This window comes from Alosa sapidissima, chromosome 16 (assembly GCF_018492685.1).
Source record: "Alosa sapidissima isolate fAloSap1 chromosome 16, fAloSap1.pri, whole genome shotgun sequence".
Taxonomy (NCBI): Eukaryota; Metazoa; Chordata; class Actinopteri; order Clupeiformes; family Clupeidae; genus Alosa; species Alosa sapidissima.
Window position 1 is genome coordinate 16228125 of NC_055972.1, and position 13574 is coordinate 16241698.

Here is a 13574-nt window from a genome sequence, read left to right on the forward strand (position 1 = left end):
CTTGAGGTGGAGAGTGAGGGAGTGAATGAGCCAATTACAGTGAAGTTGTGCTCATGGGGGCTTAGGGGCTGCCTGGTCAGCCACCAGACAACAGGACACCTAGTTCCCCAATGCAGCAGCCCAGTCATCAGAAAGGCCAGACTCAAAGGAAATTAGAGGAGACATAGTGACACCTTGTTTTCAAGAGCAGGAGAGTAATCTGCCTCTACAGCTGCCTAGTTATTCTGCTGTGATTGCCAAACGAGTCTAATCCCTTGCTGGAAGCCCTTATGAAATAGCGATGACCGCCGACGCTACCCATACCAGAACTTCAGCCCATTCACCGATGGTGGACGTGGCCAGTGATGGGAGCTTTACAGTCAGTCAGCTATACCTTTAAATTATAGATTTCTTCCCTCTGTCATCATATTTTGTCGTCTTAATCCAATTCAGAAGCCTCAAGTGCACCCTGTTTAGTTGTTTTCAACATATTTTTGGCCACAAGATATATCATATTGGCTATAAGCTTATCATATATTTTTCTGAGCTTAGTTCTGCGTTTGCAGAATGCTCTTCAGAGGTTAGTTAAAGTTATCAGCATAAACATCACACCAGTGGTGGGTTAATATCTAAATATAACAGGAGGGGTGCTCAGACAATGGATGAGGCCGTGTCAGTATGCAAGTGCTATGTGAGTGGTGACTGGATGGTCAAACTAATTTAGTCTATGATTAATCTTCTCAAATTTACACCCGGGTAAGGTGTCTAAAGTTGGGGCAGTGTACCACACTGTCTGAAGCTCAAAATACCAAATGGTCTTCAGTGCAAAAGACAAAAAGACATGACCAGCATTGAAATGTTATTTTTATTAAATACCTTCAGATCATTTCAATAACAAATCTATGATGATCTACCAACATTCAAACAAACACTTGATATTTTTTTTTAATTCATAGTTTTATTAATCATATGATCATGCAAAAATCCAGCATCCAATTTAAAACTCAGAGTATAGTCATATGAAGCCCCATAGCATATGGTTTAAATGCAATAAATTCACTAATATAGGGGAACATACCAAGCTAAGGCTTTGTTAATCTTTTTGTCCATTAAAAAACATTGTACATCACTTCATTTTAGTATCTGAGACAGAGCCATTTCATTACCTTGAGGATGCAGGTAACATATATAGATTGCCATTTTTTAACTAAACACAGACAGTGAAAATTATTACCAGAAAGTAGACATGCATATTTCCTCCACTTGTAAAACTGCATATATGTTTAGTAGTTAAAAGTGAGTGGCTTTTCAGGAGTTGTTATTTTTTGAGTACATCAAGGCTCTCATAGTACTACACAGGGGATCATGTTCAGACCATGATTATCGTATCTGTTTCTCGGTCATCCCTTTCAAAGTCTTGTTTTATTTTCTTTTTTACTGGAATATGGCGGCTTTTAAGCAAACTGCATTAAACTCTTACAAATGAACATTCCCAAGGCTGAATGAACGACACAACAGTGAGGTCAAGACGGAAGTGGGGGGTGGGGGAACGGGTACGAGGTGGGAAGGGTGGTGGTGACGGTGGAAGCTCAGTGGGCGTGAGAAAGCGATGCAGGCCCACTGCGACCCCACCCCCAGCCCCACCTCCAACCCACCCTCCATAAGAGGACTGAACGGTACAGTTAAAACATCACGCAAGTCAGAACTACACATTGCAAGGTTGGCGCGGGGGCGTTAGGACGGAGTGGGGCGTCTGATGGCGAAGGTTGGGTAGGTGTCACAGTGTGCCCCTGAGGAGTGGCACGGTCGGCCGTCACGCGGTGCGGGGTGAGGGGGCAGCTCACGACAAAACACACATGTGAGGACTTGGGCAGAGTTTGGACTTACTCTCTTTTTGTTTGTTAAAAAAGTCTTGAAAATAGACTGCAATTTTTATCCTTTCCTGATAGTGATCCCCCCCATGTCTCCTCTCTGCCCTGTATCAACAAACACTATGGAGCAAAGCACGATGGCTCGACACAAAGGTCAACAAGGGTCACATAGCAGGCATGACCCTCCGGCATTACAAGATACACACACAACATTTTCTACAGTGAAAAAAACAGTGCTGAATTGATACACCATTGACACACAGATATGTTCTTTAAAGGGAGCTCATAGCACATGTCTGTGTTTGTGTGTGTGTGTGCGCGCATGTGTAAATGTACCCGTGCCCTTCAGTTATATGTTTATTGAGCTCTGTGTTAATGCGAGTGAATGTATTGGGTAGTAGTACAGTATAACCAAGTGTAAGAGAGAGTGAGAGTGAGAGTGAGAGTGAGAGTGTGTGTGTGTGTGTGTGCGCATGTGCGCGCGTGTGTGTGCGTGTGCAAGCACAGGGGTGGACGGAAAGAGGGGACTTCAGTGATTGGGTCCATCCCTCCGTGAGTGACCGCCACCAGATAAGTACGTACAGCTCCAGCACAACAGATCAGATTTGTCATACCAAATGCTAATACCAACACTACAAATACTAAACAGGAAGTAACACTTACAAACAAAAACAGCAACAAATACGTCATCAAACTTTCGATTGCCTTCAGCTTAACTTTAGCCCCTCAGCCTTCCTCTATCCCATGCTACTCTCCATCCTTCTATTCCACCAATCCAACATCATTCGATAACCATCTGACCAATCACCACACCCCCAGCACACCCAGTGTTTCTGTGTCACCGCATAGCCCATCCCACCCTTGCCACCAAGGAACAGCGAACAGCAAAGTGGAGAAGGGGGGTGTAGAGGTGGGGGGACAACAAAAAGACCACACAATCTCAGAACAGGACTTGAACATTGAGGACACTGGACATGCAAGTGGGCGGACAAACGGAGTGGGCTTCCTTAGCTACGGGCTGGATGTCGGGTTCCCTCTCCTCTGGAAAGGGAGGGAGGGAGAGAGCGAGGGAACGACCCTTGGAAGGGAAGTAATAACCTGAAGTTGCAGAGAGAATAGAGAGGGAGTCCACAGAACGTGAACAAGAACAGCATAGAGTCTCAAGCTTATGTGCAAAAACAGTACAGGCCATATTTCCCCCGCCCCTCCCCCACCCTATAACCAGAAACAAACGAACCAACCAAACATGCTTAGAAAGAGAGAATAGAAAAAAAACGATATGCATTAAAAAAGGGCTTTGAGATCAGTGCTTGTGTGCAGAAGTGAGAGCGGTGGGCCGAGTTGTAGTGTTTAGCGCCCCCTTGTGCATCGGAGACAGTAACAGTGAACTCTGAAACCGCCGGAACGCCAATCATAAACAAACGGTGAGTGTTCTGCAACTTCAGGTTCTGACCGCCAGAGGGGAGGGAGGGAGGCATTGAGGACACAAGAGTAGGCGGGAGCACTGAGGTCCACAGCCAATCAGAGCTCATGACATCTGGTTCCCATGCGAGTGGGAGATAAGAGGGGTGGAAAAAAGTTTGAAAAAAGCACAACACGGCCAGCAATGAGCTGGAGAACACACACACACACACACACTCTCTCTCTCATACAGTCCCACACACACACACACATTACGCACTCCTCCACTCCCCAAAGCCTGACACTAAAGACTTTAACCTCTCTCTGTATAAATATCTATGAATACATAACAATGTTAAATAAAGCCCCTGTTCACCCCCTCCCCTTTTAAAACAATTCTGTTAAACACTAAATACTTTCAAATACAGCAGGAGTATATCATTCAGGAGATAAAAATCAAGAGTTCCACAAAAACACAAGAGAATACTTTAAAAAACACTCCTACATTTGATCCCCTGTTCCCTCCCTCCCCCAACAAAAGCAACATTAAAACGTCTCTTCTAAATACGTCTAACGTCTACACTTTGGTGCTTTTAACTTCTCATATTAGTTATACATAATTTAGTCTTTATCCCTTCCCTTTGAGGCCTCATCCCACCCCACATCTCTGCGTACAAAACAAACAAATAAACAAACACAAACATGTTAAGATTTGTGTTAAGCAAACAGGAATAAAGGAATTCTCACATCACCACTCACTAAAAGGTGTGTGCTCTTCAAAACAAAAAACAAAAAGAGCAGAATTCACATTTCTGAACTGCAATCGACAATTAACCTCTCAGTCCTCGATTTGACGTGAAGTTTCAAATAGGTTGCACATGTTAATACTGCGAAACACCCTTAAAATAAAAATAAAAAACACAACTTCTCCGAACAACAGGCAAAACAGATGGTGAAGAAAGGACAAGACAGCGCCCTCTTGAGGGCCATCAGAAGCATGCACCATCCAGAAGACTAGGAGTGGCCCAGCCCCACGCTCCCCTGGTCTAAGGGTTTGGACTCAAAAGGAGGTCGTGGTAGTAGTGGTGGTGGTATTGCCTGAAAGGCTTTTTTTAAAATATATGTGTTTTACTTTGTAAGGTTGTTTTTTTAATCCCTTGTGGTTCCTAATCTTCAACAGGTCTCTTCCAGCCAGACTCCTGGCGCCAATCCGACCACGGAGAAGAAATGCTCCAATCAGCTTCAGACTTCAGGCAAGCTAGAGACATGGAAGAGGACAGACTTAAGTATCTGTGAGTGTTACAAGTATGTGTGTATTTCATACCTGTGTGAACAAACCAGCAAATGTGCATATTTGTATGTGCTCTGTACTCATTAACTGACAGTACAGTATACTTGTGTGTGTGTTGTCTGGGGGTTTTGAACCCAGCATCTTGATGTTGCTAGAACCAATCGCTACCAGGAGGACCACTGTGTGTGTGTGTGTGTGTAAGTACTAACTAGTTAAAACGAAAGCTTTAGACTCTAAATGCTTTAGACTAGAGCATCAGTCCTCTGCTGTTGAATGTTTGTGGTGTGTGAGGGGGGTTTGAGAGTACAGAAACAGTGTGTGTGTGTGTGAGAGAGAGTGAGAGTGTGTGTGAGAGAGAGTGAGAGTGTGTGTGTGTGTGTGTGCGTGTGTGTGTGTGCGTGTGTGTGTGTGTGTGTGTGTGTGTGTGTGTGTGTTGCTGCCCTGCTGGCTGACTCCACCTGTGGCTGGCTGGGGCTTCACTGGAGCGGTGCGGCAGGCGCGCCTGAGCAGTGGAAATGCACATTGAGCCATTTGGCATCGCGGCGGTGCCACACGCGGGTCTCCTCCGACTGGCATGAGCGAGGGCGGCCCTGCGCGTCCATGTACTGCGTCAGGCGGATGTAGGCGATGCACGCCGCGTCTTCGCCGATCAGGTGCACGTGTGGATTCAGAATGGTTGTGTGCACAGGCTTGCTGTTCTTGCTCAGTACTGCAGGGGGCAACAGAGGACTTTAAGGATATTTACAGATAGTATTTGGCTTTCTACTTTTTGTTTGTTTTGTTGTTTTTATATTTGATCTGTTTACAGTTACAGATTTCAACTTGTACATCTGTATTATTATTATTATTATTATTATTATTATTAGTGCACAGTGAATCATTTTCAAATCAGTAGTGTTGACTCTCTGTCTGCGAGTGAATCAAGTGAATGATTACAGAGACACTTATTGCTGCTCAGTCTACAGTAAACTCGTCTCAATATGCAGTCTGATTCAGATCATGATTCCAAACCCATACATTATGGATTGCCCTAAAACCTGACATCCAGGAGGTGGTATGTGGGAAGAATAAATCAGTGGAATAGTCTGACTCCTAAGGACACAGACTTCATGACCAAATTCTTTCCATGTTTCAAACCATCTCACAACAGCATGGTGTGATCGCACTCCCATTAGTCAAGCTCTTCGGGCAGTAACACAGACAACACTATTGCGCTGCATGCTTGTGACATACTTGTGACTTTACACAAAGCTCAACTAATCACATCCCTTAGCTGTGCCATTTTGATGCTGGTGAAACATTAATGGGCATAGAGGCGCATACTGAACAGCCATTATTTAAAGATTAAATAACTTTTCGCCAGAGGGTGGTCAGATTTCTTTTTTGGACTCAAATGTGAACCCTTAACAACAACCTACACGCTGGGAAACCGTCCAACTTTGGCAGTGCATTCCTTCCCCTGAACGTTGCTATTGGATTTCCTAGTGCTGCCAACAGGGCTTGATAATCAATCAGAAAAAAGCAGACATGTGGGGCTCTGCCTTGAAACTACTGTACGCACGGTTCTCAAAGTAGAATTTGTGGAAATCCATGCCCTCCACCAGGTTCCCCAGGGTCTCTGGCTCGAAGGAGGTCAGGCTAGGATCACAGATTCTCCTGTAAGAGAAGAGCGGAGACAACGTGAGCCTCCATCATGGGGGATGGCGAGGGAACAGAAGGCTCAGGGCGGTGGTGGTGATGATGGTCTGGTGTCGTAATACTCACGTGTAAGCTTCAAAGTCCCCATTGTTGATGGCCTCGATCAGCTGCTCAGTGATCTTGATGATCTCCTGCTTGCGAGCTGAGTGTGGAGGTGAGAGGACAAAGACAAATATCATCACATGACCAGAGACACCACCAGAGGCTTAAACCGCAATGTCCTCAGAACCGCATGCCCTAATCCCCACCCAACCCACCCCAAGCCCACATTCTATACTGAACTAAGACCTACAACACTAACATCTCCCAGGCAAAGTTATGCCCATGTTTGCTGATGAAGGAAAACACAGAAACAGACTGGATGGGAGCCCAAAGAGAGAGAGAGGAAGACAAGAAGTGCTATCTGACTAACAAGACACCCCAAGGGGGTACTCCATCAACCTCGCTAATGAAGGCGGCTTGAACTAGCGTAGACTTTCACTTGGGGCTGAAGCCATTCCATTAACTCAAGTTATCGGCATCTTGGCCTCGTTTATTACAAGGATACAAGGAAGTTTATTGTCACATGCATATAGTTACTGGAAGTAAGAAATGCAGTGAAATTATGTCTGGTGTCAGCCTATTTGTGCATTAATGGGGGGGGGGGGGGGGATTGGGATTGGGTGGGGGGCACCAACAAGGAGCACCCAAGAGCAACAGGGGCAAGGAAAAACTCCCTTACCAAGGAAGAAACCTTGGGCAGATCCACGGCTCAAGGGGCTAACCCAACTGCCAGGGGTCTTGGTGTGTGTGTTGGGGGGATGACAGGGGAGATGGGATAGTGTGCTGTGTATGTGGGGAGAGGGCAGTGTGCAATATGTGTGTTGGGGAAGCTTCCTCATGAGACAATGTGCTGTGTATTGGGGGGGGGGCTGAACTCTCAAGCGAGGTTTAGTTCAGCTTCATCTCTGCTTGTGCACGAGGTAGAAAAGTAGACCAAAACAGTAGATTGACGAAAAGACGATATATGTCGTAAAATTAAGACAATACTAGACGATTTCTGTTCGATAGGCAAGCGCCATCTACAGGATTTTCAAATTTAACAGAGAGAAAAAATAGATTGCCTACAGAAATTAGAGAATAATGAAAGCATACATTTTAAAAAACAGCAATGCTAATGGTTTGAAATCAATTGCGAGTTTGATTGGCTTCACTCTTGAACACAAATACTATACAGTCTATGCTTAACAAAACGAGTGAATGAATAAATAGTATAAACTCAAAAACAACTTTGGCATATATTCAAAACTATCTATAACCTACGTTCTTATATTAAAAGAGTTCACTTATTGTCTATAGGTGTAGGTGGTCGTAAAATAAATTATTATCAACATAATAGCCTATTGTCTCCCATAAGTCCCAAAGTGTTTGAAATAAAATTATCTAAAAAAAATACAATGGCTTTCAATTCAATTTATGCCTAGTATTTAATCTGTGTAGCACACAGTTGATTTAACATTCATGAACAACCGTCGACACATGAAACAGTTTTAATTATTAGCTGCCTAGGCTACAGAATAATTATCCTTTGGCTTGCATCAGATATAAGAAAGCCCACTGGCAAAGCGGTCACTGGACAGCCTACCAAATGTGCATGACCCTTTATCAGCAGTAGACATATGTCTTTTATCAAAGATTATAACTAAAAATGCCATTATCAAGGTGATAAACAATGTAGCCTTAATACATATGGGAATATGGGAAGCGAGTCTGCGAACACTCAAGAAAGTAATTCCTTTGCAATGCCATCTCGTTGCACGTTACACCACCACCGAACGTAAGTGACGTAGAGTAGCACGATTCCTAGAACCACACGCATGTGAAGTTAAAACATATTTAATCGTATAATCTTCATAGATTCTTTGGAGCTAGTGAATGTGTAAATTCATGCTTGGTGCACTGTCGGAAAAAACATTTCTATAGGCCTACTTCTATTTTTGAAGTTGTAGGCTACAGGTGACGAGAGCACAGGTTGAAGGAACCATCTTTTTGGACTTGTTTTCCGACTGATTGTTTTTTTTTGCAACACAGCTTAATTTAGCTTGAAAGTTAACCTGCTACGGAGCAGGTTAGTTCTGTGGCATAAATTCCCATGGTTACCAAGCTGGGATTCACGTTAACCTCATTAATGGAACGGAATTCTCACTAAAATTAGCGAGACTTATCGAAATAAGCCCGGTTGGGCCTTTAGCGAGGTTGATGGAATACCCCCCAAATCTCCTTCTCCATCCATCCCATAAACCTAGAGGCTCAGAGGAATCCAGTTCAGTAGTCTAAACAAACCCTCCAAGTCCAGAATCCTGGCCTTAATGTTCCAAACCCTCTCACAACAGCACGGTGTGATCACACTCCCATTAGCGAAGCTTTCTGGACAATAACACAGACAACACTGTTGTTTGTTTAAGAAACCGCATGCTTGTGACTTCACACAAAGCTCAACCAATCACACCCACTTAAAGCCGTCGCCACATCTTGTATACAGAGAGCAAATAACAGATGGACGTTTTGTGTATACAGCTGGTAATCTTCAAGAACTGATGAACTGCCTGCACCGAGGCAAACACAGACACAGGCAGACAGACAGACAGACAGACAGACAGACAGACAGACAGAGACAGACAGACAGACGTGAACAAAGCAAAGCTGGCAGCAGGGGGAAGGAGGCCTGGCCTGTACAGCAGTAGTGAAGGGAGATGAGGAAGTCTTAACTCTTCACCCATGGAGGAGTGCTGCACTTACGCTGCGGTGCCGCACCGCTGCTGCCCCCTGCAGGTGTGGATGCTGGTGGGGGAGCAGCGGGCTCGCGGTCAGGGCCGGAGCTCAGCCCAGAGCTGTTCTGAGCGCCGCGCTTGCAGTCGTCATGCAACAGGGCGGCTGGAGGTGGAAGGCAACGCACAATTCAGATGCAGACAGCGTGGAGGCCCCGCACAGACACACACTTAACTATGTCACAGCAAACACCCAAGCATGCAACAATTGGAGATACACAGGAGAGAGCAGCTACACACATGCATAGAGATACACACGCACACACACACACACACCGTTTCAACCCACAGCACACAACATACCAGCAGTGAAAGCTCTCAGAAGGCAGGGAAAGAAAGCCTGTCAGTACTGCAAACACAGCAGCAGAGGGCAGTAACGATACACTCAGTCTACAGACATACTCGGAAGCTTGCACACAAGTGCATTCACACGTACTAACACAGAGACACTCTTGCTCACAGACAAACACACACACACACATATATATGGGATTAACAGACCATGTAGGACCAGCATAGTGCTCAGCTGTCATACATAAGGGGTGTCGCCATCACTCAGACAAAATACATGAAAAGGTCACCGAGCATTGGAAGGTCAGCACCATTCTGCCCATGCTGCGGCAAGAAGAATAAGAGCCAAAACAGGGAGAGATGAGGCACGCTGGCCTTTCCACAGCTGGGACAGTGAAGTGGAAGAACCAGCAACATAATCACTAGATCTAATGTTGCACGTTTGTGCGAGACTGGTTTTGAGATATGCTGACCAGCACAGGTGTGCTGTCAAGGCCACTCTAAAAAAAGGCAAGAGTGCCCAGAGAGGGCAAAGGTCACTCAGGTCAGAGGTCAGGTCACTCAGCTGTCTCCATGAAGCGTCTCACTGCAAGACTTGGGTAAGGAAGGGGACAACGTTTGCCTGGTAAGGGTGCCTGTGGATTAAGACAATGGTCCCAGTGGGTCAAGTAAAACCCAGTGCCTTTGCTTTGAGAGTCTTCATGAAGTGTTGGGTGAGGGTCACCGCAGGCGACTTACGAGGGGACTGGCAGCTTTGGGTTTGGGCGGGTGGAGGAGGAGGAGGTGCTGGGGACTCTGTGGATGTCGGGGTGGTGGGCTCCTCGAAGGTGCTGGACTGGCTGCCCATAGCACTGTCACTGCTCAGGGTCTCTGTCGGACCTGCTGCAGTACACCCGCCACAGGATACACCATCACACAAACACGCAAAAGCCCTACCATGGATTGGTTCCAACCATTCACTAATCCGGATTCTAATTAGCACAATCTATCAGCCAGGTAGATCATTTAATTAAGGGGTAGAAACATGACATGGTAGGACTTTCACTTTCTGAAGGTTTTCCTCCTCAGCTTAGATGAGTGTGTGTGTGTGTGTGTGTGTGTGTGTGTGTGTGTGTGTTTGTTCAAGGGGAAGGATTCAGTCAGCAGCACCACAACCATCAATCACACCCTCCGCTCTCTCTGCTCTACTTCACTCCTCCAAGGCTCCCTGCAGCCCTCGACTGCTCTAATGCAGTCCCAGCTTGACTCCTCCATCATGTCAGGTTACCTGCCTACCAACCGTGTGGCGAGGGCGGCCGCAACACTGGACAGTGACCTGCGGGAAACTGAACTGCTGGAAACGGTCACACCCTGTCCGTGTGCCGTCTCCCAACTCCCTTGCTCGCCTCAGGACTGCAGCACCATATGACTGAGGATTAATACGGGTATTTCCAAAGCTTTTTTTTTTTTTTTTTATCATGCAATGCACGCCAGGGTGGTGGACAAAGGCCGATTCTCTCTGTCGCTGCCTGATAGATTCTCCAGTGCATTCCATGCTGGCGGCCAGGGCCACACTGTTCCCTGGTATGGCAACACTGGCAGCGGAGAGAGAGAGCCAGAGGGGTGACTAGCGCTCGCCCATTTATCAGTCTGGACACACACTGGCTGGGCTGTGAGATCCGAGGGGAAAAAGTCCATCTTAAGCCTTATGCAACTTTGATGTGTGTGTGTGTGTGTGTGTGTGTGTGTGTTCATCTACTGTAATATGCATGTGCTTTATAGATATATATGCACTACGGACTATTTTTTCACAGCAGACTGTATGTGTATGAGATTTGTGTGTGTTTGTGTGTACAGTATATAGTGAAATAGAGGGAGACTGTGTGTGTGTGTGTCTGTGTGGGGGGGGGGGGGGGTGTTGTGTACAGGTCTTGAAAGCCTCCACTGTTGGCAGCATATTTGCAGTGAGGTTGGGAATGTAGGGCGTTGGGTGTGTGTGGCGTCAGTGGAGCAGAGCAGCCAGGAGGTCTGCACAACGCCACTGTTCCTCTGACCAGCTGCCCTCAGAGAAGGCCCTCACTCTCCTGGTCAGGGATGGGAACTTAGCTCACCACTGTGTGTGTGTGTGTGTGTGTGTGTCAGTCAGTCTCTCTCTCTCTCTTTAGTGTGTGTGTGTGTGTGTGTGTGTGTGTGTCCAGTTTCTGAACAAAGTAGTCTGTGCACGATTGCCCCACTAAACCTTTGCGTGACCTAACCTGTGAGAAAAGCCATAAAAACAGACAGTAAATCTTCCTAAACTCCGTGGCTGGCATAAGCCATTAAACTCTTCTCACCTCCAGTTAGATTAGGGCAAAGCATAAAACATGAACACACACAAGGCCCTAGCCAAACACACTCCAGCCCAGCACAAGATGTAGACTGGAATAACATTGATCTACTTTATTACAATAACACAGGTGTGGTCATGAGCAATGTAAAATACCTGCAATAAAATACAAGTCTGGATGGGTGTATGTGTATGTCTGCATTGGTGTGTTGTGTGTATCTGTATCCGTTAACCAGTGTGTGTGTGTGTGTGTGTGTGTGTGTGTGTTTGTGTTTGTGTGTGTGCATTCACTAGTGAGTGTGTGTATGTGTATTCAGAAGGGTGTACTTGTTTGTGTGGACATTGAGGTCAGGAGTCACATTGTAAGCATGTCTCATCCATTTGTAATCAGCCATGTGGGACCCATCCCATCCTAGACCTTCATTAATGACCTGAGCGTGCCGGCCGCGGGACGGCGAGCGCCAAGCCTGAGGCATCATGGGACACATCATTCACTCTGACCCCCTTCAGCATCCAGCCGCAAACGAGCCCCACTCTGTCAGCGCCTGCCACTTAAGGATCTGTGAGTGTGTGCGTGTGCGTGTGAGTGTGTGCATGTGTGTGTGTGTGTGTGTGTGTCTAGCAGTAAATCTCCCGACATCCTCCGACGGTGTTCCTTCCCACCTCTTAGTCATACCGCGCCATCAAGGGCCTGTCAGGCTGCAGCACGGGTCTCTTCCTCTGTTTATGTCTACCCAGCATCAATCTCTCAATCTCTCTCTCGAAGTCTTTCTCCCTCTCTCTCTCTTTTTGTCCGTCCTTATGTCTGGGTGTCTTCCTTCATCACCCCCCCCCCCCCCCCTCCCATCTCCCTTTCCACTGGACCTCAAGTGTTTCTCAAGCAAAAGCAAAACAAGATCTAAATCTTAAAGTCTTCATCATAATTTCAACAGTCATGAGTGTTATTATTACACATTAACACTATTCAAACAACAGAAGACACAGAACATCTATCAATGCAATGAATCAGTCTTGCGTTGAGATTATCTTGTCTAGGCTACTCCCCCCGGAGGATAAGGAGGAGGAAGGTGCGAGAGGAGAGAGAAAAAGGTGCAGAGTACGTGGAGGGCTGATAGAGTACCTTTCCTACCTTTCATGTCCTCCTCTTCTGTGGTGTTGCAGCTCTCGTCCGAGCCCTGTGGACAAACACATGAGCAACACAGGCACGGGGGAGGGGGGGGAGGACAAGAGAGAAGAACACAGGTAAGGGTGAGCGAGTGAGAGAGAGAGAGAGAGAGAGTGAGAGAGAGATAAATAGATAGATAGATAGATAGATAGATAGAAAGGAGAGAGAGAGAGAGAGACAGTGAGAAAGAGAGAATGGGAGATAGATAGATAGATAGAAAGGAGAGAGAGAGAGAGTGAGAGATAGATAGATAGATAGAAAGGAGAGAGAGAGAGAGAGAGAGACAGAGAAAGCGAGAATGGGAGATAGATAGATAGATAGAAAGGAGAGAGAGAGAGTGAGCGATAGATAGATAGATAGATAGAAAGGAGAGAGAGAGAGAAAGTGACAGTGAGAGAGAGAGAGAAAAAGTGACAGTGAGAGAGAGAGAGAGTGAGAGATAGATAGATAGAAAGGAGAGAGAGAGAGAGAGAGACAGTGAGAGAGACAGAGAAAGAGAGAATGGGAGATAGATAGATAGATAGAAAGGAGAGAGAGAGAGAGTGAGCGATAGATAGATAGATAGATAGATAGATAGAAAGGAGAGAGAGAGAGAGAGAGAGAGAAAGTGACAGTGAGAGAGAGAGATAGATAGATAGAAAGGAGAGAGAGAGAGAGTGAGCGATAGATAGATAGATAGATAGAAAGGAGAGAGAGAGAGAGTGAGCGATAGATAGATAGATAGAAAGGAGAGAGAGAGAGAGAGAGAGAGAAAGTGACAGTGAGA

At 46.0% G+C, this 13574-nt stretch overlaps 1 protein-coding gene across 21 annotated transcripts in view; it reads right to left on the reverse strand.

Annotated features, from left to right (window-relative positions):
• The window catches only part of camk2g2 (calcium/calmodulin-dependent protein kinase (CaM kinase) II gamma 2), a 79120-nt gene that overhangs the window by 15755 nt on the left and 49791 nt on the right, over positions 1–13574 (reverse strand). For 10 of the 21 annotated variants that reach the window (XM_042064910.1, XM_042064929.1, XM_042064917.1 and 7 more), the window contains 5 exons: positions 12773–12818; positions 6307–6382; positions 6104–6198; positions 5001–5251; positions 826–4509 (listed from right to left, as the gene is read on the reverse strand). In XM_042064910.1, coding sequence (XP_041920844.1) covers positions 5019–5251; positions 6104–6198; positions 6307–6382; positions 12773–12818 — 450 coding nt within the window. In that variant the 3' untranslated portion in view covers positions 826–4509; positions 5001–5018. Of the gene's footprint in view, positions 1–825; positions 4510–5000; positions 5252–6103; positions 6199–6306; positions 6383–12763; positions 12819–13574 lie in introns of those variants that run through there. The other 11 variants (XM_042064921.1, XM_042064916.1, XM_042064912.1 and 8 more) reach the window with 2 other exon arrangements.